This window comes from Gymnoscopelus microlampas (assembly GCF_963454915.1).
Source record: "Gymnoscopelus microlampas genome assembly, chromosome: 14".
NCBI classification, from domain to species: Eukaryota; Metazoa; Chordata; class Actinopteri; order Myctophiformes; family Myctophidae; genus Gymnoscopelus; species Gymnoscopelus microlampas.
In genome coordinates, this window is record NC_139951.1 from 32,317,039 (window position 1) to 32,343,004 (window position 25,966).

The window sequence follows — 25,966 nt, forward strand, 5'->3', positions numbered from 1 at the left end:
AGGACAGCAGCGAGGAGGAGGGCGAGGTGTCAGACACACAGGGGGACACAGAGAGAGACATGGAAGAATCGGCGGCAGAGGAGGAATCAGTGAAAGAACTCTCAGATGAAGACGTGACCAAAAGTGAACCAGAGGAAGTACCTGCCACCACTGGGGGAGAAGAGGAAGAAGAGGAGGTCAAAAGGTCAGAGGCAACTGACAGTGACGGGAGTGGAGAAAAGGAGATAACTAAAGGAAGACGGTGTCGACGGTCTACCACTGATAAAGCCGGCGGAAATAGGCGACTCAGACAGGCGGCAAGTTCCTCTGGGCCTGCTCACGGGGGAAAACACAAGATGTTAAAAAAAACAAAGGAAGATAAGCGAGCCGAGAAGGCTGAAAAACAAAGAGCCAAGACGGAGAAACAGAAGGCGGAAAAGGAAGCAAAGCAAAAAGCGAAGGAAGAAAAAAAGAACAAAAAGAAGTTGCAAAAAGAGGAAAAAGACCGTGCTGTGCAAGAGGAGGTGCAGTCTCCGGGAACGGTCACTCCCACCAAGGTTGACACGGCAAAAGGGAAGGCCCAGCTGCTTCAGTTAGCCAACAAAACCAAGAATGTCAATGAAAAGAATGCGCCATCAGAAGATGTGGATGAAGAAGAACAGGATGCTACACCCACGGCATCCAAAGCTGCCATAGGCCAACGAATGATGCTTCTCAAAGTCAAAGGTAAAAGCCCCAAAGACAGCCTGGGGCCTGAACCAATGAAAGAGGAGCAACGGGAAGCAGGAAGCCATGCCAAAGGCCGTGCCCAGAGTCTACTTCTGGGAAAGGCAAAGATGGCCTCTATTCAAAGTAGGACCAATAAGACATCAGAGAAGCCTGTTGAGGAAGCATCAGAGAGTGAGGCTGCAGATGGAGGGTCCAGCAATCTCAAGGAAAGTCTGATAACACGAAGAAAAAGTGTGACAACACTTCGCCGGGTGTCCGGCTGGATGCAAAAGAAAATGCCAAAGGGCTTAAATATGAAGAAAAGGGTGTCAGCTTGCGCCAGAGCCATTGGAATCTCCCACTGGCTCTCACTTCGAGCCGTTAAAAAGAAAGATGGGGGGAAGAAGTCCAAGGGCAACTTCCTCAAGAACAGGATGGCTATGACAGTTGCCACAAAAAGCAACCTGGTAAGCAAGAAGAGCAAGAGTCCCTCGAGTGCTAAAGAAAGACCCATATCCCAGGGGAAGTCAGAAGGGGAATTAGACGAGGCAGCTCCAGCTGCAGAGAAAGAGGCAGAAGCTAAATACGCTGTGGTGCTCCCCAGGATGAACAAACTGGGCCTAGGAAAGTTAGCCCAGAAAACCCAGGCAGCTTCTAGCTCAACAAGCAGCACTGGAACACAAGGCAGCACCACCACCTCAGAACCCAAACCCCCGAGACCAGGTGCCAGGCTCGTATTGCCGGTCAAACCAGACCTCGGACTCCTCAAGGCCATCAAGAAGAAAACCACGCCAGGCTTATCAACGTCGGGTGGGGAAGCGGAAAGGAGTCCTGGGCCCACTGCCAGTACAGCGGCACCGGGGGGATCGTCTGACACAGAGGACAGGAACAGGAAGACTGACCTGCATAGTCAAACTGGTGTCAGTGTGCTCCAGGCTGCTAGGGGGAGATTGGGCCCCTCCCAGATCAACCTGACAAAGTTGTCCCTCTCTGGGGGAGGGGTCAGCGCTGGAGCCAGAACACCAGACCCAGAGAAGGCGCCTGCGCCTAGGAAACCCAGGTCCACTGACAAGCCCCTTCAGAATGGTGAGCCGGGGAGGGCAGCGTCAGGGAGGAGGACCTTCTATGAGGAGGATGCAGACAGGGAGGTGGCCCACCTGATGGGTGACGGGGGACAATACACTACACAGGTGCACTGGGCTGGGAATGCACGGATGAGTGGAGACCCTCAGGTACGAATCAACTAAATATTCATTCATGTTTTTCTCTCTGAGGAACAAGTAGAATCCTCATTAGTAAGTACAATCATATTTTGTGAGATGCCAGTAGATAAGTGAAATGTTTTCCTTGTGTTGTCTTAATTATACAATTATTTCCTCCAGTGAAGAGCGTTTTAAAAATGAATTCCTCATTATTTAATATACGTGCTTCAATGATTTATGACCACATTCTCCTCCTGGTTGTGTGTGGTTCAGGACTGGCTGCGTGGTGAGAACCTGCTGCCCCACCAGACGGTGGAGAAGCTGACCAAAAGAACAGTGTATGATGATGAGGGCCAGGCCCAAACAGTCCCGGCCCACAACGGCAGTGGCCCTTGGGAGTCAGAGGACCCTACCCAGGACATGCTGGAGAGCCGCCTCCACAGCACACAAGTACTGATGCTGCATGAGAATGAACCTTGCATTGCACATTCACTATCTTTCAGCTGCTCCACTACTCCATCAGTTAACTCATTCAAACTGGGAACGCATCTGTGTCATTTTAAGATTTCTTTGGGCTATTCAATAGCAGATATACAAGCTCATCGCGCGGTACCGAGTACCGCACTATGAGCTTGTAGATCTGCTATTTTTTGAAAATTCGTGAATATTTTTGCACATTTTTGAATATGTATTTTTTAAATTGAACATCTTAACTAAAATCTTTGCTTCTGGGGATTCTACAAATGTCTTCTAAATCCAACAGTTTTGTTGAAAAAAACATTTGTTGCTATATCAGTGGTGCTCAAACTTTTTCATGTCAAGGATCCCCAAAAGTATATGTATTTGACTGCGGACCCCCCTCTCAAAATATTTTGTTCCAGGAGCAAAGATTTTAGTTTGAAATGTTTGCTTTAAAAATATATATATTAAAAGATTTGCACACATTTTCACGATTTAAAAAAAATAGCAGATCTACAAGCTCATAGCGCCGCACTCTGTGCACAAAGTACAAAGTACTTGAAATGACATACCATAGCAAAGTTACGTTCTCCTCGTAACCATTTTAATTCCAGGTGAACTCATTTATGGTGACGTCTATTGGTTTGAGTTTCAGCATATCATTATTTCTACATCATCACTTATGGCCAGTGTTTAATGAAGGCCAGAGGACATAAAGGACTGCTACTGGTTTATTTATTTCCCAGTCTGTGATAGTACAAAAGAGCATACAACACACTCTAGCATGCTGCTATGAGATTGCACTATATCAGCTATCACACTGTTCCACCACTGCAGGTGGATTGGTTACCTGCCGTGGAAAGGTTATGAGTGTGGACCATTTATCTCTAAGCTCTAAGGGAGAAACCTCAAGCCAAATAAAACTAAACGCACAAAGGGCTTTTTGCTGTAACTAGGCTTTAGTCATTTTTCTAGAAAGCTAATCCAATGTTAGCTAAACAGGAAGCTAGCAGTGGAGAACAGGTAACGAGGGTGAACACGATAGGTTTATAGGGTCCATTGTACTTCCTGTTTTAGACAGGGTTATCTTGCCCTTCCTCTCTCAGGTGAAGATGCCAGGGAGTGACAGAGCAGTGGAGGTGGACGAGGTAGAGGATCTCTCCCAACTTGAGTGAGTCATATGCACGTGCGCGGACACACACACACACACACACACACACACACACACACACACACACACACACACACACACACACACATTCACAACACATGTAAACAAACACACACATGCATGATTGCACATGCTCACACCCTCATACACAGACAATATATAAACATAAACAACAGTATACAGTATAAACATAAGCACACATGTCTGACCACTGGTCCTTCACTGTGCTCTGTCCTTAGAGAAGTTTCCGAGAGTTCTGTGCTTCTCAATCTGAAGAAGAGGTTTCATCGAGACTGTGTTTATGTCAGTTAAGTGTCCTCACCCTTTCCTTGAAAAAAAGGACTATTACCATCTGTTATCTGTTGTAGATCTGTTGTACGTGCCAATATGTTGCGCCAACATCCCTGTTGACGGGCTGTATCACATTCCCCTTCTCCTGTCACTCTCAGACATACATAGGAAACATGTTGCTGTCGGTGAACCCCTTTAAGCCTCTGAGTATCTACACTGAGGAGCTCAGACAGCGGTACCAAGGCAAAGAGCAGCAGCGCAACCCACCGTGAGCATAAATCCTTCTCTCTATTACTTGTTATTAAGCTGTAAAATGTGAAGTGTCTACATGGCTACACTAAAGAATGAATTTGGGGAATTGGGTGCAACGCTGAGCTTTTTGGTTGTAGTGACTCATTCAAATAATGATGAAATAAGGATCAATGATCAGGATGAAAAGTTCACAATTTATTACACTCCTACAGGTGCGGCCTAGAAAAACAGGTATATAACCAAATATTAATAGTTTCCATGTTAAACTCTAATTCATTATTGCTTTGTGTTGTGTCCAGGAGGGCTATGCAGGGGTGACAATTTTGAATGGGAAAGGGGCTGGGTTGTAGGGCAGGGGAGGGTGATGGGACATGGGAGGCATATTTTGTACAAAACTACTACAAAAATCGGTACACTTTAACCCATTTAGACCGGGAACCCCTATACGTAACTATACATTTCAATCCGGGAACCCCTTTTGGGGTTGTTGTTGCTATATACAGCAACAAACATTTTTGGTATTTTTTTTAGAAAACTTAGGTCTAGGATTTAGAAGGCGTTTTTAGAATCGGCCTCAGGTCTAAATGGGTTAAAAGTGATGCAAGTTATATTTTTTATTAAAACAAAAACTTTTTTGTTACATTTTTAAAGATATATATTCTGATAAGTAATCATTGCAATGTATAATCATACAGGCGGTCCATGGGGCAGAACTGGCCCGCCAGCAATAATATCTGGCCCGGAAAATCTTTTTGTAAATAATTTACAACATCTGACTGACTGTACCACATACAGTATAGGCTATAATATCTAAATAGAGAGTCAACCCCCACCTGAAGAATGATTATTATACTTTTATCCATGTTGAGAGTGAAAGACAGGCACATGAATCAGGTATTGTGGCACTGAACTCCTCATAGTGCAATCAATAGGTATGATTTGGACAGTTAAATGCACAATCACTCTACATTGATGAAACCAGGTAGGATGAAATCATTCTCTTTCCAATATTTTCTTAATGTTCTGTTTTCACTGTCAACTTTCTTCTTTAGACCTGTGGATTATGTTCTAGCCCGCCATCTAATGGCTTAGAAACAAATTATCCTGAGGTCACTTGCCGACCCCTGCTATACAGTTGGTAGAAACTGTTTGTCAAGTAACAGGGGTCTCCGAGAACAAAGCGGGGCTCGCGACTTACTTGTTGAATGCTCCAAAGGTTTTTTATTTATTTGTGACAAACATCAGATATACAACGTTTCAGCCCTTCCGGTCTTTTTCAAGTATATGAAACAGGTTTCTCCCCGTCTCTCCAGCAATTCAATAAACAGAAAATACATTTTCAGGTGGGACACCAATTCATTTAGAGAACCAATTCATCAGCTTCAAATTGATAGTGGCCCAGTTCCATTTTTGTCTGCTCATTCTTTGTTTCACCACTTAATTTCAGTTGTTTACCCGGTATCCTATATGAGTTCTCTCTCATGATTGGATTCCATTGGTATCCAAACCTAATATTTTCTTTTTACTAAAGAGTTGGAGAGACGAGCAGAGCCCTGACCACAAGTCAAAGACCTTTAGCAATGCCTGGCCAACTGACCAATAATTACTAGCCAAATACCTCCAGCTTGCCTGCCTGAAGAAACAAATAGGAATTCAGTAGCCTACATTAGCAATGGCAACTTGAATTCCTAAAGTCTCTCCTACCTCCATTGCCAATACTATTATGGGTATTTCACTTTCTGTTTTTTCTTCTACAGTCATGTGTATGCCATGGCTGATGCAGCCTTCAACCATTCCCAGAACTCCACTGAAGAACATTGCATTGTTGTAAGGTATTGTGGAGAATCCATGTTTGCCTATTTATTTTTATTTTCACAAATGCTCTTGAAACACTTTCATCCTAGTATTCAACCAATCCTCAAAAATGACTTCTTCTTTGTTGTTGTTGTTGTTGTTGTTGTTGTTGTTGTTGTTGTTTTAGATAGATCAATGTTATTTTATTTTTTTAAAGATTTTATTGATTTTAAAAAGCCTTTATTGATAGTATACAGAGTGTCTGCTAAATGCCTAAATTGTACTTTGTAAATACAGTATGTGTACAGGAAATGGGGAGAGAGAGACGGGGAGTGACACGCAGCAAAGTTCGTCAGGAACGGGATTCGAACCTGTGACATGTATTGGAGCCTGAGTGCCCGGATCGCTAGGCGCTGGGCCATTAATGTTATCTGTGGGGTTTCTTGTACCATACTGTAAATCAAGTTTTCTTTGCAGTGGTCAGAGTGGTTCAGGGAAGACTGAAGCTACCAAGCTGATCGTTCACTACCTCAGCTCGATGTACCAGGGCATAAATGACAACCTGCGACAGGTACAGTTACAGTATTGGACAGCTCCTTGGAGAAGACAAGGAGCATGAAAAAATGAAACATGGCAATTTCCTACACCTCGTAATCCACACACAATGCCCAAACCAAGTATTAGAATGCATTAGATATTATCTTTAAATATTTATTTTCTTTAATATTTGTTCTACTATTCTGTCTGTCTGTCTGTCTGTCTGTCTGTCTGTCCACTCTACTAGCCCATGGAGGTTCTTCCTATACTGGACAGCTTTGGAAATGCCAAGACCATCCTGAACAATAACTCCAGCCGCTTTGGCAAATACCTCCATGTCCACATTCTCCAGTGAGTCCACCCACACTCCCCTATGCCTTTGTGTACTATTTTGTTATATTTCAACTGTTTATTGATGCAGATTACATTTGATTCTTTAGTCACTCCCTCTGAAGACATTGGTTGTGGTTGTTTTATGTGAGGACTGAGTGTCTCTCCTCCTCTCTTGTCATTGGTCGACAGTGGGGTAGTTGTAGGGACCTCATTGTCAAAATATCTCCTTGAGAAGTCCAGGGTTGTCTTTCAGGTAAAGACTTCGAGTGAGGTGTGCAGTGTCCTCAAAATAGCTGTTGTGGATGAAATGCTATGCATGACGTGATGTGGGAAGTACGTAGGTATGGAATCAATCCATGACACTGACTAGGCCTTGTCTCTCTTTTTCCTTTGTAGGCCAAAGAGGAGAGAAACTACCATGTGTTCTATGAACTGCTGGCTGGTATGAACGAGTGGGATAAACAGGAACTCTATTTGCAGGGAGCAGAGACCTACTACTACCTCAACCAGGTGCAATACAACTACATGGATACAAACAGTGCCTCGGCACTGCATTGAGACCCTTTCCACTGTTCATCATTACCATCCCACTGCCTTTGTTTCCTGTTTCTCTTTGGTTGCTTCCCCTTCTTTTCTTGATCACCATATTTTCCCCCCTATCCACTCCCTCTTGAAAATGATCTCTCACAATGTGCGTTGTTGTCTCTGTCAGGGTGGTGCCTGTGAGTTAAAGGGGAAGCAGGATAAGCAAGACTTCCAGCTCTTGGTTCAATGTTTTGAGGCAATCGGTCTCCACGCCGACCAAATTTCCACCGTCTGGGCCATCCTGTCTGCCATCCTACAGCTAGGCAACATCTGCTTCAGCTCATACGAGGTGTGTGTATACATAATACATACAGTATATGTGTGTGTGCGTGTGTGTGTGTGTGTGTGTGTGTGCACGCGCACAGGTGGATTTGAGAAATAAAAAGAGAGCATTGTACCTCGTCGGCCAGTGTCAGTCCAGTCAGAAATAAACCAGTGTCATCGTTTCAGAGTGAGTCGTTTGAGGTCGCTCGTATTTTCAGCGAGGCTGAGGCCAGGAGAGTTGGCTCCTTGCTGCAGATTTCCTCAGAGGCTCTGCAGACAGTCATCACACACCGTGTCACAGTCAGTTGCTTTCTCCTATACATTTTTCCTAGCCAACAGTCCCGTTTCTCCAAGTGTGCATGCTGATCCTTGTTCTGTTCCATAGGAGACTACTTATGACAGGATCTACTGCCCTCTGTCTGTGGAAAGTGCCATAGAATCCAGGTATGAACAATTGTGGCAAAAACTGGACTCACCATTTGCTCGTATAGTGATTATTTCTGGGGGGGAAAAGAAAACAAAAGTGGAGAGCCTTAAGGTTTTGTGGAACAGCTACATTTAAAAAAAAAGTCTCCTCACTGAAAAGGTTTTCTCATTTCCTCACATTTCTCTGTAGAGATGCCATTGCCAAGGCCCTGTATTCCGTGTTGTTTGATTGGCTATTAGAACAGATCAATGATTGGCTGAGCCCTACAGAGATGGACAGCACTGTGGGAATAGTGGACATCTATGGGTTTGAGGTGGGTATCTTGACTGTGATGAAATACTCTATATCTCCATCTGAAATATAAAGTGTGAATGGCGTTCATCTCTGGTGGTTTTGTTGTTGTAGGACCTCGGAGTAAACAGCTTTGAGCAGTTTTGCATCAATTTTGCCAATGAGCAGCTGCAGCACTTTGTCAACATGGCCGTGGTCTCTCAAGAGCAGGTCAGTGAAACAGGGTCAACCTCTATCCAGGCATTTACACATACAGCAAGAATGTATACAAAGGACCTCATGTGTGTTTGCTGTGTCCAGGAGGAGTACAGTACAGAGCAGATCCAGTGGTACCCTATGGCGCTCCAGAACTACCACTCATGTCTGGAGCTCATCTCCGCCAAGCCACATGGCATCCTCCGCATACTGGATGACCAGACCTGCCTCCCACAGGTACTGTACATGCAAGACACACCCACCTGTACACACTCACACAAACGCATGCACAGACTGAATGTTTGCAATGTCCTTTGTGCTCTCTCTCTCTCTCTCTCTCTCTCTCTCTCTCTCTCTCTCTCTCTCTCTCTCTCTCTCTCTCTCTCTCTCTCTCTCTTAACATAATATGTTAAAGAGTTCAAGTACCTTCCATCTTTACATTGTGTTAAATATACATTACCTATTATATGATTTGCTTTACATAAATTCTTATTTAGATTTCAAGCTTTAATTAACATTTTAATTGTTTAATCCGAAACTACATTAATTTCAATTAACATTGCATTTAGGGAAACGTTCTTTAACCATGTGAACTCTCTCTCTCTCTCTCTCTCTCTCTCTCTCTCTCTCTCTCTCTCTCTCTCTCTCTCTCTCTCTCTCTCTCTATTTCTCTCTCTCTCTCTCTCTCTTTTCAACAGTCCACTGACCACACCTTCCTTCAGAAGTGCCACTATCACCATGGTAACAGCCCCTACTATGCCAAACCCAAGATCCCACTGCCAGTCTTCACTCTTTATCACTATGCCGGGGCTGTCACCTATCAGGTATGACGGCACACTGATATTAACAGTAAATCCTGTGTGACCCATCAAATCTACACAGGGTAAAACACTCGCCCTCCATCGCAGAGTCCGGGTTAGTCTCCTGCCTGAGGAGTCTCTCTCTGGCTTGGCCGGGCACTCCTGCAGCAGCAGCGGAATGTGTACCTCAGTGGTTCTCAGAATGGTGTCCGGGGACCCCCAGGGGTCCTTGAGGGGGTTCCACAGCAAAATGACTTACTTAATATAGCATCAAAATCAGGTAAACCACTTTAAACCTATATACACCGGCTATTTGAAATTTGCCTATCTACAAACTATCCTGGACGTCTATCCTGTCCAGGATAATGAAACAAAATCTTATTGAACAACATATTTTTGAACAACATAAATATTGGGGTTACCTGGTAGAAAATATCTTCGGATGGGGGTTCGTGGGCCAAATACAATACATTCATTTGGGGGTCCTTGACATGAAAATGTTTGAAAACCACTGGTGCTGCTCTAGCGACACCTAATGGTTGGTCAGGGCACCTGTTCAACAAGGAGGGAAGATAGTGAATCTCTGCACATGTTAAGCTCTCCCAGTGAAACTCCTTGCTGTCAGGTGGGAAGAAGCAGCTGTAATGACTCCATGTGTATCCGAGGAGGCATGCAGTTGTCTACACCCTCTCCAGGTCAACGTTAGGGGGGGTTGGCAGCAACAAAGTCTGCATTAATATTCTCTCTGTCCCCAGGTCCATAATTTCATAAACAAGAACCATGACCATTTCCGCGCAGAGGTGTTGGAGTTGTTCGCCAGGAGCAGGCTGAAGGTGAAAGAAAAACTAAAAAACACAACCTACCCACAAATTGTTAGTGTTCAGACTCCCTAAATGAGATGGACATCATATACCAAAACTGTTACTTTTCACAAAATGGAAAAAGGAACCTGTGTTCCAATGGATCCAATGTAATTATTATTTAGTCACTAGCTCTTGTTAATACTTGTCTATATCTGTAAAACCCACAGACAGACTTAACCACTTTCAATTTCACTTCGATTCATTGACTGGCTGTGTCCCAGATGGTTTCCGAGCTGTTCCAGAAGGTTCAGGACGGCTACATTCAGCAGAGAGAGCTGGGTAGGAGAGGAAAGGGCCTCCGTCACCAGCCTTGGACCGTCTCCTCACATTTCCAACAGTCGCTCGCTGAACTCATAACACGCCTGGAAAGGTACATGGATGGATCAGCAATGACTCACTCCACTCCATCATTAAATGCAGTTTCACTTTTACTTTTAAGGGGGAATATTAAACCTGCTAGAAATCTAAAACAAGATCGTTAACCATATGAACCCTAGTGTCCATGTTTTGGACAGAGGTGAACATTCGGTGAAAATAGGCAAACATAAAAAAAAGAAAGGAAAGTTTCATTTATTGAGTGCTGGCTGTTCTCATAGAATTAGAATGAACCAGTGTTTCTTTCTTCTTTTGCTCCCTCTGTACCCCTAGATGTAAAACCACGTTTGTCCGTTGCGTCAAGCCAAACTACGTCAAGGTAAAGTTTTTGACATTTTGAATGACTACTTCAGTGAAACATGTTATTTGAGATAATCAATTTTTTCTTCATAATAGATTCATCTGAATAAATTAATGCGTTGAGAGCTTGTAGACTGGCTACTTTCACTATTTAATAAAAGTTGTCACAGTATAAAACTATTAAATATATGGCCTGTTTTGGCAATAATACATTATTTGATTATTGGTACCGGCCATTTCTTTTTATATAACACGTTATTTGTCATATCTGCCCTGTGTAGTTTTTGTTTACAAAGCCTTAAAGGGAAACAGAAATGTAATTTCTATGTACTATTTACTATGTTCCAGGGTGTAATGTCAAAAACACAATGAAATCATTAATCACAATTATTCATATGACAATTCCTTGTTTGGTGATGGCCACGGCCCTAGTTTGATCTCGTACCCTGTGTGTGTGTGTGTGTGTGTGTGTGTGTGTGTGTGTGTGTGTGTGTGTGTGTGTGTGTGTGTGTGTGTGTGTGTGTGTGTGTGTGTGTGTGTGTGTGTGTGTGTGTGTGTGTGTGTGTGTGTGTGTGTGTGTGTGTGTGTGTGTGCGTGCGTGCGTGATGTCAGCTCCCTGGCATCTTCGATGTGGATTATGTGCTGGACCAGCTGAGGCATGCTGGGATGCTGGAGACCATTCACATCAGGAAAGAGGGATACCCTGTCCGTCTCCTATACACCTACTTCATGGAGAGGTGCTGAGCATCACACTCACACGCACGTACAGTACACACGCATACTAACACGCACATACACTATAGTAAAAATCATCAGTAAGCATTTATTTCCTGAGAGTGTAAAATTAAAACTTAAATTAACAATTGAGGATTTTGTTGTATCAACGGATTTCTAGTGGAGAACCTGGTTGTAGAAGACGGTTGTAGAAGACTGGTGTCGGAGTATTAACCCGCCAAGAACTATTGTTTTTGTACACCTGTATGCCTCATCTCATCTCTCTACTTTCTCTTACCTTATCTTATCTCCCTTCTTAGCTCCCTTCACGTCTATATTCTCTATTCGCCTTTTCCATTATCGTCTGAAATCTTTGCTGTGACTGAAAATGCTGCTTTTTGTCGTTGACCGGCAGCCTGAGTTACAGTATGTTAACGAGAATGTCTCTAGGTGGCACTGAAAGCATGACCTGACATGGCAAAATGTGCACTTGGATCAGGTTCCCGGTTCATGTGATGTTGGCTACTCAAATGTCCTCTTTTCTGCACCCCCCCCCCCACCTGTGTGTCAGGTATGGGATACTGTTGGCGCAGCGCTCCACCCAAGCTCCAGACAGGGACCAGACGGTGTCTCTGTTGGAGATGATGGGGGCAGAGGAGGGACAGTATCAGCTGGGACTCTCCAAGGTATCCATCCGCGTGTACACACACGCACGCACCCCACACACACGCACGCACCCCACACACACACACACACACACACACACACACACACACACACACACACACACACACACACACACACACACACACACACACACACACACACACACACACACACACACACACACACACACACTTTTTGTTCAGTTTGCTTTTCTTTTCTGCTTTCATAATTACGTTATAGCATGTAATACTATTGACAAAGGATGAGGCCACACAGCTAGCCACGATGCAAACGTTTATTTAAAAAGAAACCAACGTTGCGACAGTGACGTCTTCCTCAGGGTTTGGCATGTAATACAGAAAGATAATATTTTGCATGTTTTTAATTATACACCATCTTTATTTTGTCAATAGATATTATTGTGTAAAACTATAAGTTTTACACAATATATTTATACTAAGTATAAATGAGCCTATAGTCTGTGCACCTGTGTGCAACTGTGCATGTGTTTGGGTTTTTACCAGGTGTTCATGAAGGAGCTTCTGTACCAGCGTGTGGAGGACAAATGGAGCAGCACACAGACCTGGGCCGCCGTCACCATCCAGAGGAACATCAGGGGATTCATCTGCAGGAGGAACTTCAGGTTCTTCAAACAGAAAGCCATCGTCATCCAGAGCCACATACGAGGACACCAGGCCAGGTAGGCAGAGAGCGTGACTGTGACTGTGAGGAGACGAGGTGATGAACAGTTAAAGGCAAAGAGGAGAAACAGATGTCACAAGGGAGAAGAGAAGGAGTCAGGTTTCACCTGAAATTAGGTCACTGAGGGAGCAGTGACGTTCAATATGTTCCTAGGTGACCGATGCCCCCTGTCTTCTGCAGGAAGCACTACAAGCGCTTGAGGCAGTCCATTACTCAGTTTTGGACGGTAATGATGATAACGAGGAACACCATCAAGAGACGTCATTGGAGGAAGGTACATATGCAAGCACACATAAACAAACACCAAACGGGAGAAAGAGAGATAGAGAGACTGAAGCATAGTAGGACACAGAGAGAAAGATCCTGACTTGGTTTCTTGGCAACCATTTGTTTAGTGACTTTATAGTACTATAAATCCCTGCCCTGACCTCTCTTATGCAATAACAGCAGCGTTGGAAGAACTACAGTATATTGTGTAGGTTAGAAGATGTAACTTAATTACACCCATCCCTGGCTGTTGACAACACCCTAAAAGCCACCTCCAAAGTGTACTGTATTGTTAAATCTCTCCTTCAATGTGTTTGTCGCCCACAGTGCTAGCTTACATATCCAGTTGTATTAACAGGTCTTGTTCTCTTTTATGCCAGGCAGACTTTGAACTTTGCCTTTGTTGTCAGTGTGACTGTTTATAACGTTAAAAGTAATCCATTTGTTTAAGTTGTAGGGTTGGCCGAATGCGTTGATGTTGAATGTGTTGAATTCCACACCCTTTTTGTGATGCTGTGAGGTCTAGATATAATTTCTTGGTTCCACAGGTTGGGTTAACATACACAGTGCAGTGCCACACAAGTCACAAGTCTAAAGGTCGGCAGGTGTTGCTGCTCTACGTAATTATCTTTAACTATGTTAAACAGATCATAAACAATGATGTTGTTAACTCTGTAAGGAAGGTTTTTAATTAAAGCTCTTAGGATTGAAAGCGGTTGAAATGTTCCTCATACCCTTGCTATTCTGGTACAGGTGTCTGTGCCTATTAAGTGATAGACATTGTAGGGCCACAACAGTTAAATCAAGCTATTTCATTTAATCAATTATTAAAAAGAAAAATCATTGATTTTCTTCCTTGTTGTCTTACACATTCTGGCACACATACAAAGCCACACCTACAGGGTACAGCACACGCACGCACGCACGCACGCACGCACGCACGCACGCACACATACATGTTTGTATTACTATTCTTCTGAGAACATCCACATTTTAGGATGCCAATTTTATTAATGGATTTTTCAAATTTTTAACCCTAACCCTGAAGTCGAAAATAGCCGATCTACAAGCTCACAACGTGTCTCTGTACGACAAATAGATCAGGCATAATTCTATCCCTAACCCCTGAATCTAACCTCTAAATGCCTAATCCTAACCCTAACACCAACCTGAACCTTTTCCTAATTGTAAACCTATATTAAAATATATATATATTTTTTTAAACTTTGTTTATTGGGTTTTTACATAGCAGTTTTCAGCATTAAATGCATATAGCAGGATACAGAAAAGCTTTTTAAAGCAACCAATAAAATAAAAAAGCTCAATACGGATTCCATTATCCCTATATTAAAATATTTTGAATCATAAAAGAACCTTGTGAGGGTCAGGAAGATTTCTCAAATTCTAATTGTGGGGACATTTGGCCCTCACAAATATAGAAATGCAAGTGCACACACACACACGCACACGCACACGCACACGCACGCACACGCACACGCACACTCACTTCTGTGCACACCTTCAACCACACTCCGGTCTCGGACTTCAACCCCTATTACTGAAATTAGAGGCGGCAGGGCATCTCTCCTTCCGTCTACTGAATTGAAACCTTTCCTCTCGGACTTAGTTCCGACCCAGATGCACTGACAGGTAGGCTTTCTCATTCTTCTGAACATTTCGCGTTACCTTTGTGGCAAAGACATGTTTTTACTTCACCATTGTTGTTTAATCAATCTGATGTGAAACACAATGCAGAATGAATATTGTCAAGGGAGAGGCATTTCAGTGTTAGATTTCACAACAGCATAGAGTCAGGTTATGTTTCTTGACCTGTGTTTGTCTGCCGTTCTCGCCTTCTTGTGTCTTTCAATTGATTCTGAGCTAAATAGAATGTTGTATGTCGATCTGTGTATTATTTTGTGTTTATTGCAAGGTGTCATTTATTGTGCGTTTTATTATACCGCTTACCGGCACAGCAATTGGAGTTATTGTTTTATTATAGGGTTGGACTATGGACAGACAATGTAGCTGTCAATCTGCTGCTCACAGACAGAGAGCAAAGACTATTGAGGTTTAAAGTGACTTCATATGATTCAAAGCTCTTGCCTGCTATGAATATTCATTTTTAAATGGGGAGTCGAGTGGTTTAATGCTAACAATAAAGATTATATACAATATAAACGCAATTTATACGCAGACATATCGTTTGTTGAACTCTATCATGCTTTATGATTATGATGATGATTATTCATCTTATATTTGATTTAAGCACATTGTTTTGAAGTTCAATTAAATACACTTTAAATACTTTCAGGTAGTGGTGGGGTTGGGCAGAGGCGTCTGAGCTGTTTGTTTAATATATATTGTTATAATATAATATAATATAATATAATATAATATAATATAATATAATATAATATAATAATGAAAGGATAATATGGATATGTGGACAAAAAGATCAACAGTTAAATTGAAGATTTCACCATCAGGAATTTCAAATTGCTGATGAAGATCTAGTGAGATCGAAACATTGAACAGCAATAAAAAACAGTTGAGCTGAGAACCAGTGTGCAGATTATATTTTTACATTAACTGTTAATATGGATATGTCCTCACACCAATTTGTGTCCTGAAGTGTCCACTTTATCTTGCAATGTGATTGTGAAGCATCACCAGCTCTAAATTTCTGTATGTAAAGGAAACACCTTATTTCTCAAGCTGTAAACCTCCTGATAAAACGCAGTCTTTCTGGACTCTTGTAACTGTGACCAATACTAGAGGTGGGGCCATGAGCACATGGGTGGCACAGGTCTATATAACAAGATGTGTTGCTAAGAATAGCACTCCTGATGTAGAAATGAAGGAGTGCTGAGTGTTTGCTTGTGGTACTGGGATAAAGGAAGCTCACTCACCTGAGAGTGTTTACAATGTACAGTAAAGGGTTAGAGTATAGAGTTTATAAATTACTGGACGACGAGGAAGGTAAAACTCTAAATATGAAGCTCTGGACAATTATGGATTCTGATTTGTTTCTCTGTGATGTTGTGTATTAATTTGTCAGATAGCGTATTTAGTGTTCTATTAAACCAGAAACCTACCTGCAGATTAATCTCTTGTGTGAATATATCCAGCAAGTTAGATAAGAGAACTCTGATTGACAAGATGATAGACTGGCCAAGTGTGTGATTGATCGACTGGTCAACCAGTGTGACTGATCGACTGGTCAAGCAGTGTGACTGATCGACTGGTCAAGCAGTGTTACTGATCGACTGTCCTGTTTTCACTTCCAGGAAAACAAAGAGCGAAACAAAGTAAAGGCTGCCATCAAGGCTGAGTCTGTCTCCCCTGGAATGGTGAGTTTGATTATTAATCTGACACTGATCCCATATGATAAAAACATCTATTAAAAAACGTACAGTTCTAGTATGTCCATAACAGAAACATAAGCCCGTTTCAGGGGCAACTGTGTTGGGACAGGAGGAATTCTACTTCCTTCTGCGTTTATTCCATATGATAATAACCGTATTCCAATATTTACCTAATGTTTTTTCCTGCTAGGATGTGGGGATGTTGGAGATCCCGGCGGAGTTATCAGCCAGACTTCGCAGTGCGGAAGGTCAGCATGACATTTATTCAGATCACAAAATATGATTAAATTGGATTTGATCAAACTACACACACATCACACGAAATGTATTAATACTATGGCAGTCCATATTAAATTCACTGTCCAAAATATGCCATTGAGTTGTCAGTGTTATTGTTGTTCTTTCTGTGTCCACCAGGGCGGCAGCATGCTTCAGGGGTCACTGAGGTAGCGCCTCCTCAGGTGAAGGCAGAACACCAACTTTCCTTGCCAAAGGATATAGACAGATACCCATTCTCTCGCTATGCCAAATTCATACTGAAGGTAAGCCACACTGGTATCCAAAGAACACACTACAGTAGGCTACACACTACATATTGTTGTACACATGTATATACTTTTAAAATGTGTTGACACTTTGGCAGACGTGGTGGACAAAGTATATGCTCAATCAAAGTAATTCAAGTATTCAAAAGTACAAGTTCATTTTCTTTTTAATATTAACACTTTGCTGTATTCAAATTTAGAACATCTCCAAAAAAGCTTGCAGATTGGCTTTTTTCCACTATACTTGAAATAGGGCTTAAGTGGTTAATTCATAATTGTAAAAAAAGAAAATTGGGTCTCAAGAGTCCCTTAAAGGGGCTACACCATGAATTAAACAAATATATATTATATATAAATATTGCCCCCTAATACGTTTTAAACAGGTTGTAAGCCTAAAAAACATCCAGATATTTTTTCTCACAATCTGACTGTCTGTCATTCCAAGCTTTTTCAGCTGCAATACCAAAACGTCCTATTGGGCAGGGGGGAGCTACTGAGCAATTCTGTCTGGCCATCATCAATGCAAAATCAGGGCAAGTGACATCACTTGCCCTGCCATTCTGAAATGGCCTGGTCAGACACGCCCATTCAGGAAATCCATGAAATGAGCATGAATGACTGAATGTTAAAAAAAAATATTTTTTGGGGTACAAGAGACACTGGGGAGCCCAAAAAATACTAAAAACCTAAAAAAAAATGAAATTCATGGTGTAGCCCCTTTAAATGTATTGGAGTCAAAAGTACAATATTTGTATTATACATGTCAAGTAAAGGTACTTTATTTACTGTCCACCACTGATGAGTTGTCTCTTTCTAAGGACACATGGTGCCAGCCTCAGGAGTACCCCCTCCAGAAACCTCTGACCCCTCTGGAGCCTGACGATGCACGCACCGCTCTGGACATCTACAAACTAGTCAGTGTACACTTGTGTGTGTGTGTGTGTGTGTGTGTGTGTGTGTGTGTGTGTGTGTGTGTGTGTGTGTGTGTTTTGTGTGTGTGTGTGTGTGTGTGTGTGTGTGTGTGTGTGTGTGTGTGTGTGTGTGTGTGTGTGTGTGTGTGTGTGTGTGTGTGTGTGTGTGTGTGTGTGTGTGTGTGTGTGTGTGTGTGTGTGTTGGTTTGTTTGAGTGACTTGAGAAAGTCCAAGTTTTGTCTCTGAGTTACTTTCTATTTCAGAAGGGAATTCGGCCAAACTTATGCAAAGAGCCTTAACCACTTGAATCCCAGCATCCCTATTCTGGGGGGAAGTTAGCCAGAAACAGCAGATCTACAAGCTTGCGACGTGTTGTGAGCTGCTTGTAGATCTGCTATTTCTGGTGAAGATATTGGGTGTAGAAGGAAGCAAGAGCAGACCAAGTACAGTATAGAGGGTTTAAGTAGTTAAATTTAGGAGGTGTCCGAATGTTCCTGCCCACACTACCATGCTGCAAACTACAGCTTCAAATATTCTATGCTGCAACTGACTGTCTGCACTAGAGACTCCTACAGGTTGGTCTGTTCAGCAGGTGTGTGGAACTATGAGGCATAGGGTGTTCCTCCACAACATGCATTAAACCCTCCTGGTGAAACTCCTCGCTGTCAGGTGAAAAGAAGTGCCAGGCGATTTCAATATACAGTATATCGTAGCAGACATGTGGTTGTCTCTACCATCCCTAAGACCAACCAGTAGGGGTCAGCAGTGACAGGACTCTGTGTGTATGTGGGGAAAAATTGGGAACTGGCATAATTACTAAATTGGGATAAACTTCTCCTTCCCATTTAGCACTTTCATTTATATACTGTACGTATATTTCTTTTTTGCCCACTTTCTTGTCAGGTGTTGCGATTTACACGTGACTCCGATCTCAGTGACTGGCAGGAGTATATGTTAGGCAACTACATTGTGGAGAAGGGCCAAAGCCGACCAGCCTTGAGGGATGAGATCCTGGCCCAGCTGGCCTACTGTAGCTGGGACAGCAGAGAGGACGAGAGCAGCCTTAGAGGATGGCTGCTACTTGCCTGTTGCCTCAGTGCGTTCACCCCCTCACCAACACTGGACAAAGCCCTGCTGAAGTAGGTTGTAGCCAGTGATGGAAGAAGTTCTCACATGTTTTAAATACTGCAATGATATACTCTGTTGCAAGTAGAAGTACCGTATTCAGTACCGTATTCAAAATGTGCTTGAGTAAAAATACAAAAGTATCGGCATAAAAATATATGTGCAGAATGTCCCATTTTAAAGTTCAGTTCGGCTATTTTCAAATGGTAATTTCAAATGTTTGTTTTGTAGTAATAATAAAAATCTAGTAACTAGTAACTAAAGTTTTCATATACTTGTACGTAAAAGTACAATATTTTGTAGTGGGGTAGAAGTAAAAGTATTGAAAATTACAGTTACTCACATCTGTTAAAACACTTACCTACTGTATATACTGTATATTGTAAAACGAATAGTGAAAACACAGATCTCCAAGCTCACAACGCATTGTGATGCAGCTTATTGTGAGCTTGTAGATCGGCTAATTTAGCTATTTTGGAAAATGTTGAAAGTCTTTGAAGATTTTCGCCTATACATGCCCAAAATTGGAACGCCAAATTGAAAGTGGTTAAAAAGTGGACGTGCTGGCGTTTTCCTTTCTAGGTATGTCTCAGACCGTAGTCCTGGGGAGTACCGCTCTCTGTGCCAACACAAGCTGCTGACCTCTCTCCAGCTGCCTGCCCCCGCTGCCCGCCTCTACCCCCCCACTCAGCTGGAATGGACCACCAACAAACGGAGGGGCAAGATGGTGCTGGATGTACACACCTTCAATGGTATCGAGAGTTTATTATCTCTGTCTCTCTCTCTCTATTTGTCTGTATTTTCCTCTCTGTGACTGTTGTGCCCTCTAGAGCCAGACCGATATACTGTATCAGTTTGGCCAATTATAGATGAGCCATTATTGACTTTTTTGGATGACATCTGTATCTGCAATTATGCAGTGTTCAGATTTGTTTTACCACTTTCAACCTGGCATCCCTATAATATGTCATTATAGGAGAATAAATTCAAATGTTTTCAAACATTGAACAGGGCTCAAGGGCTTTTTCCCTGTATGTAAGTACATGTTCTCAAATAGAAACATGAATCAAATCAAAGTTTTTCAAATGTATTACAAAATGATGCATATCGGTCAAAACATCGGTAATCGGTGGTCCAGGACTCCAAAATCAGGATTGGGTAAAAGATCTGTCATCGGTCAGGCTCTATGTCGCAACAGCTCGTCAGTAAACCGAGCTCACGTGTGCGCGCGTGCGTGAGCTTTAATAATGTGATACAATGGTCCTTTCTTTCTTTTTTCAGATGAGAAGTTGACAGCTGAGGTGGAGTCCTGGACCACAGGAGAGCAGCTGGCCTCATGGCTTCTCCTTTTCAGGTAGCCACACAACACTAAATGCCTGCTTATCTCTTTAAAGGTGTGCCTATGACATTTATTGCATCATTATGAATCATAATCGGAAGCACATACAGAAAATATGCAAAGCTCAAATGTGTTTTGACACTCCATAGACCAGTTGTGATATGGCTTACTGGTTTCATTGCTATTAATATGATATAATATATTGATATATATTTCCGGACCATTTTGTGGCTATTTGCGGCTATTTTCAATGCCATCCTAAAATGTTTATATCCTCACATCTATAGTGATACAAACGTGTGTGTGTGTGTGTGTGTGTGTGTGTGTGTGTGTGTGTGTGTGTGTGTGTGTGTGTGTGTGTGTGTGTGTGTGTGTGTGTGTGTGCGTGTGCGCGTGCGCGTGCGCGTGCGCGTGCGCGTGCGTGCGTATGTGTGCTGTAGGGGCGTACCCGAGGGTCCACAGGGCTGGTCTGTGTCTCTGCTGGCTGATGAGGGCTGGTCCGACCTGGCTGGTTCTGACTTTGTCATGGACCTGTTAGCTGGTGCTGAGGCTGAGGTGGTGCCTCCACCGGGGACACCGTCCTCCCAGTCTTCTGACTACCTCTTCAATGGTGATGGAGACAGGTAGAGCAAAGCCAACATCTACAGTGTATTTATACCCACAACCTTAGACTTATCTTGTTGACTTATTTGATATGTTCCATCTTTTTGTCAATTTTACATATTTTATCTTTACCTTTTATCTTTATCTTTGTCGAGCTCTTTTGAGGAAAGCTCAATATCCAAACCAGCACGGGCTGGATATGGACGTGTCAGGCACTCCTGCATTGTGAATGAATTCAACCCTCTTTCCTTTGTTTTCTCCAGGATGGTAAATAGAGATCTGGATGGCTTCATCCCACCAGCCCCCTCTATGCAGGCTCCTGAACTGCCTGCGTTTGACTCGGCCCCCTGGAGCAGAGATTACCCAGCAGAGGGTAGGCATTCAAATCATTTACACCCAAGCCACACCCAAAGTGTGCCTTGGGTCGAATGTGTCAGGGCCTTGGATTTGCCTTCTTCTTTTTTCCAATCTTGGATTTACTTTCACTTGGTAGTGTTCTTGCTTAATGAATTCACCCAGAGTGGCCAACTGGCTAGGTCAGTAAGGAAGTGATTCTTTATTGATGGTTGTTTTCCTTCAGCCACTAATTTATTCAACCCACGCAACATTGGAGCCATCAGATCCTGTTGTGTAATATTTGTTCCACTCCTCTGCCTATGTTTCCAGGTCGTGGTCGACAGATGGATGCCTACCTAGATGACCTATTTGATCCTGTACTGGACCAAGGACCTCCAGTCAGTGTTTAAACGTCTCTTCCATTTATTTGATTTTTTTCTAGCTATAACCCGCACTAGTTGCATTTGTTCCTACGCTCGCTTATGCCTCAAATTTTCACCTATGAGTTTCACTAAAGCACACGTTGGTTGTTGTATGGATCCTGTGACTGACTTCTCATTGTGCAAGCTTGTTCCAATGGATTGTGTATCTCCATTTGTATCTTATTACAGTGTGTGGTTTGTATTTCCGTCCTTCTTGGGCGTGATTGTGTGTGTGTGTGTGTGTGTGTGTGTGTGTGTGTGTGTGTGTGTGTGTGTGTGTGTGTGTGTGTGTGTGTGTGTGTGTGTGTGTGTGTGTGTGTGTGTGTGTGTGTGTGTGTGTGTGTGTGTGTGTGTGTGTGTGTGTGTGTGTGTGTGTGTGTGTGTGCGCGCACGCGTGTGTGCGTCTATAGGACATGGAGAGAATGGCCATGTTAAATCGGAGGATGAGAGGGGGAGGAGGAGTCGGACCGATGCATCCTGGCATGTATGGAGCAGGTAGGACCTTCCTACTGTATGTCCTAGTTAGAACTCTCCCCATACATCCATCCATACATCCATCCGTACATTTATCCATCCATCTGTCCCTCTATCCCTCTCCTCCTCCACAAAATCACTACTGTATATCACTATTATTATCTATTATCTTATGATGGATAGTTGTATTAATTGATTCAGGATTGTTTTTAGTATTTTTATATTTTCCCATTTTTAATCATAATTTAGTCATTTTGCCAATTCCCACTTCCCCCTGTTTGGTCGTCCCTCATTGTTGCTGACCCCTACTGGTTGGTTTGTTAGGGAGGTGAACGTGACCACGACCTCTGATACACGTGTCACTCCCCGCTGTACGATCAATAAAGGCAGAAAAGCCGCAAAAAAACATATATAAAAAAAGAAATGTAAAAGTTTGAGAACCACTGCCATACTCAACAGGCACCCTGATCAACCTGTAGGAGTCGCTATTGCAGGGACAGAGATTAGCCTCCCTGGCCGGCTTTCCACCCTCAAACACAGCCAATTGTGTTCGTTGGAGTGTCCGGCCAAGCCGGAGGAATCAAACCCTTAGTGGTAAAGCGCAGCGGTAAAGTTAGCAGAGAGTGTTGGGTGGGAGGAGTAGGACGGAGGCGCTGCATCCTCCCGGTGGGGGCTCCTCACTGGCAGGTGAGCCATTAGGGTGCAACAGCGGTGACAACGCACAGAAATGTGTGTGTGGGGAGGAATTATTTGGCATTACGACTGAATTGGGGAGAAAATGGGGTAAAAATTATTGACTACTCTAAATTCATTTTAAATAAATACAAATCTAGAAATGCTAATTCTATTTTCCAGGTATGCCGATGACAATGCCAGGCTATGCGATGGGTAAGTGAGGGGAGTCAATCTGTCTCAATGTCTCAACATTATCTAGAATAGATAGAGTCCATCTATCGTACAACAAGGCTTTATTAAATATGTCTAACATCCCACTCCGTTTTAGTTTTTATCACACAATAATGGACAGGTTAATAAGCATTTGTGTGTCTTTATATTGCTCAGTTTTCTGTATGGTCTCTATCCAGGAATGCCCGCGTATGCTGCCAGTCCTATGATGCCAACCATGCAACGTAATGCATAAACATACATATAATATCTGATAAATAATACACTAGATTAACATGTAATATACAGTATGCAGTGTTTCATGCTGACCGTTATTATCTGCAGCTATGATGATGCCCCAAGTTGCCATGCCTGCTGTACCTGCTGTTGACCCTGGGCAGATGGCAGCAACCCAGCAGGCCCTCATCAACCAACAGGCCTTTCTCATGGTGAGACCGTCGAGATGATAGGGTGTCTGCAACAGCAATACGAAATGAGGTCCATAAATAAACATCCCGGGGTGCGTGGTGGCACTGGTGGCTCAACCAGCGAGTGCACTACCACATGCTCCTTGTAAGCAGTGGTGTAAAGTAACTAAGTACATTTACTCAAGTACTGTACTTAAGTACAATTTTGAGGTATTTATACTTTACTGGCGTATTTCCAGTTTTCAGTACTTTTGCTTCTACTCCATTACATCTCAGAGGCAAATATTGTACTTTTCTCCACTACAATAATTTGAAAACTTTAGTTACTAGTTACTTTGCAGATATAAAATATTATATTATGAAACATACATTAGTCACTTCAGCCCTATTTTATACATCTATTTGAAAATAGCAGATCTACAAGCTTACAACGTGTCGCATCGCGACGCGTTGTGAGCTTGTAGATCTGCTATTTTCAAACATTTTAGTACTTTAACTTTTGGTACTAAGTATATTTTGATGCCAATTCTTTTGTACTTTTACTCAAGTAACATTTTGATAACAGGCCTTTTACTTGTAACAGGGTATTTTTATATTGTGATATTGCTACTTTTACTTAAGTCAAATATCTGAGTACTTCTTCCACCACTGCTCGTGAGTTGCGAGGACCTGGGTTTCATTCACCCTCCCCTTCCTCTCCCTGTCCCACAGGCCCAGCAGATGACCATGCAGGCGATGACTTTGTCCCAGCAGCAGACCCAGGAGCAGCAGCAGAGGCGCCAGTCTGACCGCCGTCCCACCAGCTACAGACACCATGAGCCAGAGGTGTGTGTGTATGTCTGTGTGTATGTGTGTGTGCTCATGTGCATGGCGTGTTGCTCCGCACGTGTTACATACATCCTCCAGGTTAAACTCGAAAAGAAACACCTGGTAAATCCATGTGTATTGAGGAGACAAGAGGCTGCCTTCACCCTCCTCAGACCAAACAGTAGGTCTGAGGAGGGTGAAAAAAACAACAACAACTAAACAGTTAATTAAAAAAGCTATATCTTATATTATATAGCTGTCGCCTCACAGCTAGAAGGTCCTTTGTTCCATTCCCGCCGGGGACGCTGTGGGCGCTGGGGGCGTGTCTTCTCCTCCGCGTCATCAGCGCCCATACCCTAGGTGGGGTTGGTGAAAGGGCCTACTCTGTGTGGAGTTTGCATGTTCTCCCCGTGTCTCCTAGGGTAGTTAATACCCTCACAAAAACATGTAGTAATCCTGGTCGCTATACCACCTCCCCCATGACAGCCGGGGTGCCTGATGGAGGGGAAGGGAACTGGTTGGAATAACGTGTTCCTTCCACGCGCTACGTCCTACCAGGGAAACTCCCCCCTGTCAGGTGACAAGAAGGTCAGTTGGCTCTCATGCATCGAAGGAAGCATGAGCTCGGCCCTGGCCTCTCTAGGCTGTGGGGGACTGGTGTAGCACTGGTGTAGGGCTGGTGTAGCGCCCAGGATCACTTAGGAAATTGGCACCGGGTGAAAAAAATGGGTTACAAAAATTGCGGGATAAAAAAATTGAGAGAAAAAAAAGCTATATCTTTTGTCAAAGACAACATTAATATTCAGCTTGTGTGGCTACTGTATGTCTTAAAGTGTTGTAACTCATACATCTACAGTATTCTGTATATACATACCTGTATATAATTTATCTTCCCCACACAGCCAGAGATTGACCACACTGACCCTAATGATCTGGAGTCTTTCAGGGATAGGAAGGATTACTTCCAGAAGATCGGTAAGTGGAGCATAATATACCCAGTTTGCTTGCTATTACCGCCATTATTAACTGTTTATACATTGATAATTGATGTTAAACTGCAGATCATAAAGACGTATTATGTTCTCATCGTCCCCAGCCAAACAGCCGAAGCCTCGGCCCACCCCGGTCAGCCCGCCAAGACAGCGGCGTTCCCCTTCGCCACCTCGGCCGCCCCCACCCACAGCCCCTAGGCCTCAGGGTAAGCACACGAAGATGAACTAGCGAAATTGGGGATCCCTTCTTTCCAAGACTGCTTTGTAGAACTTGGTAATGTTGCCTTACAAATCTCATACAGAAGTATTGATAGTTTAGACAAGGATTGATAGGTTAGACAAATACTTATATAAACGTATATAATGTTTATTAGCAACCTGAGAGGTGGTGTTGGTGCAACTTGTTTGTTCTTTTTTTCAGGATTTGTTGTTTTGATTATTTTGTTTTGTTTATTCGTATTTTTCTCATATTTATCCTATATACACTCTAATCGTATTCTCACTAATATTTCTTCAACCTATACCTAATTTTTTTTACAACAAAGTTAGTCACACT

The 25,966-nt window shown here is 43.0% G+C and overlaps 1 protein-coding gene across 2 annotated transcripts in view; it reads left to right on the forward strand.

The window, feature by feature from the left end:
- The window catches only part of myo15b (myosin XVB), a 36,962-nt gene continuing 10,996 nt past the window's right edge, over positions 1 to 25,966 (forward strand). The window contains exons 1-41 of one of the 2 annotated variants that reach the window (XM_084078874.1): positions 1 to 1,919; positions 2,163 to 2,339; positions 3,455 to 3,519; positions 3,759 to 3,822; positions 3,969 to 4,078; positions 5,820 to 5,894; positions 6,334 to 6,427; positions 6,641 to 6,744; positions 6,916 to 6,979; positions 7,123 to 7,236; positions 7,439 to 7,600; positions 7,762 to 7,875; positions 7,961 to 8,019; positions 8,192 to 8,315; positions 8,408 to 8,503; positions 8,594 to 8,725; positions 9,187 to 9,312; positions 10,044 to 10,121; positions 10,373 to 10,521; positions 10,800 to 10,845; positions 11,439 to 11,563; positions 12,112 to 12,226; positions 12,731 to 12,906; positions 13,089 to 13,182; positions 16,466 to 16,528; positions 16,734 to 16,791; positions 16,961 to 17,085; positions 17,907 to 18,002; positions 18,903 to 19,138; positions 19,707 to 19,876; positions 20,406 to 20,478; positions 20,904 to 21,086; positions 21,330 to 21,439; positions 21,733 to 21,800; positions 22,235 to 22,319; positions 23,154 to 23,186; positions 23,384 to 23,428; positions 23,529 to 23,632; positions 24,323 to 24,436; positions 25,321 to 25,393; positions 25,515 to 25,616. In XM_084078874.1, coding sequence (XP_083935000.1) covers positions 60 to 1,919; positions 2,163 to 2,339; positions 3,455 to 3,519; positions 3,759 to 3,822; positions 3,969 to 4,078; positions 5,820 to 5,894; positions 6,334 to 6,427; positions 6,641 to 6,744; positions 6,916 to 6,979; positions 7,123 to 7,236; positions 7,439 to 7,600; positions 7,762 to 7,875; positions 7,961 to 8,019; positions 8,192 to 8,315; positions 8,408 to 8,503; positions 8,594 to 8,725; positions 9,187 to 9,312; positions 10,044 to 10,121; positions 10,373 to 10,521; positions 10,800 to 10,845; positions 11,439 to 11,563; positions 12,112 to 12,226; positions 12,731 to 12,906; positions 13,089 to 13,182; positions 16,466 to 16,528; positions 16,734 to 16,791; positions 16,961 to 17,085; positions 17,907 to 18,002; positions 18,903 to 19,138; positions 19,707 to 19,876; positions 20,406 to 20,478; positions 20,904 to 21,086; positions 21,330 to 21,439; positions 21,733 to 21,800; positions 22,235 to 22,319; positions 23,154 to 23,186; positions 23,384 to 23,428; positions 23,529 to 23,632; positions 24,323 to 24,436; positions 25,321 to 25,393; positions 25,515 to 25,616 — 6,061 coding nt within the window. In that variant the 5' untranslated portion in view covers positions 1 to 59. Of the gene's footprint in view, positions 1,920 to 2,162; positions 2,340 to 3,454; positions 3,520 to 3,758; positions 3,823 to 3,968; positions 4,079 to 5,819; positions 5,895 to 6,333; positions 6,428 to 6,640; positions 6,745 to 6,915; positions 6,980 to 7,122; positions 7,237 to 7,438; positions 7,601 to 7,761; positions 7,876 to 7,960; positions 8,020 to 8,191; positions 8,316 to 8,407; positions 8,504 to 8,593; positions 8,726 to 9,186; positions 9,313 to 10,043; positions 10,122 to 10,372; positions 10,522 to 10,799; positions 10,846 to 11,438; positions 11,564 to 12,111; positions 12,227 to 12,730; positions 12,907 to 13,088; positions 13,183 to 16,465; positions 16,529 to 16,733; positions 16,792 to 16,960; positions 17,086 to 17,906; positions 18,003 to 18,902; positions 19,139 to 19,706; positions 19,877 to 20,405; positions 20,479 to 20,903; positions 21,087 to 21,329; positions 21,440 to 21,732; positions 21,801 to 22,234; positions 22,320 to 23,153; positions 23,187 to 23,383; positions 23,429 to 23,528; positions 23,633 to 24,322; positions 24,437 to 25,320; positions 25,394 to 25,514; positions 25,617 to 25,966 lie in introns of those variants that run through there. The other variant, XM_084078873.1, reaches the window with a different exon arrangement.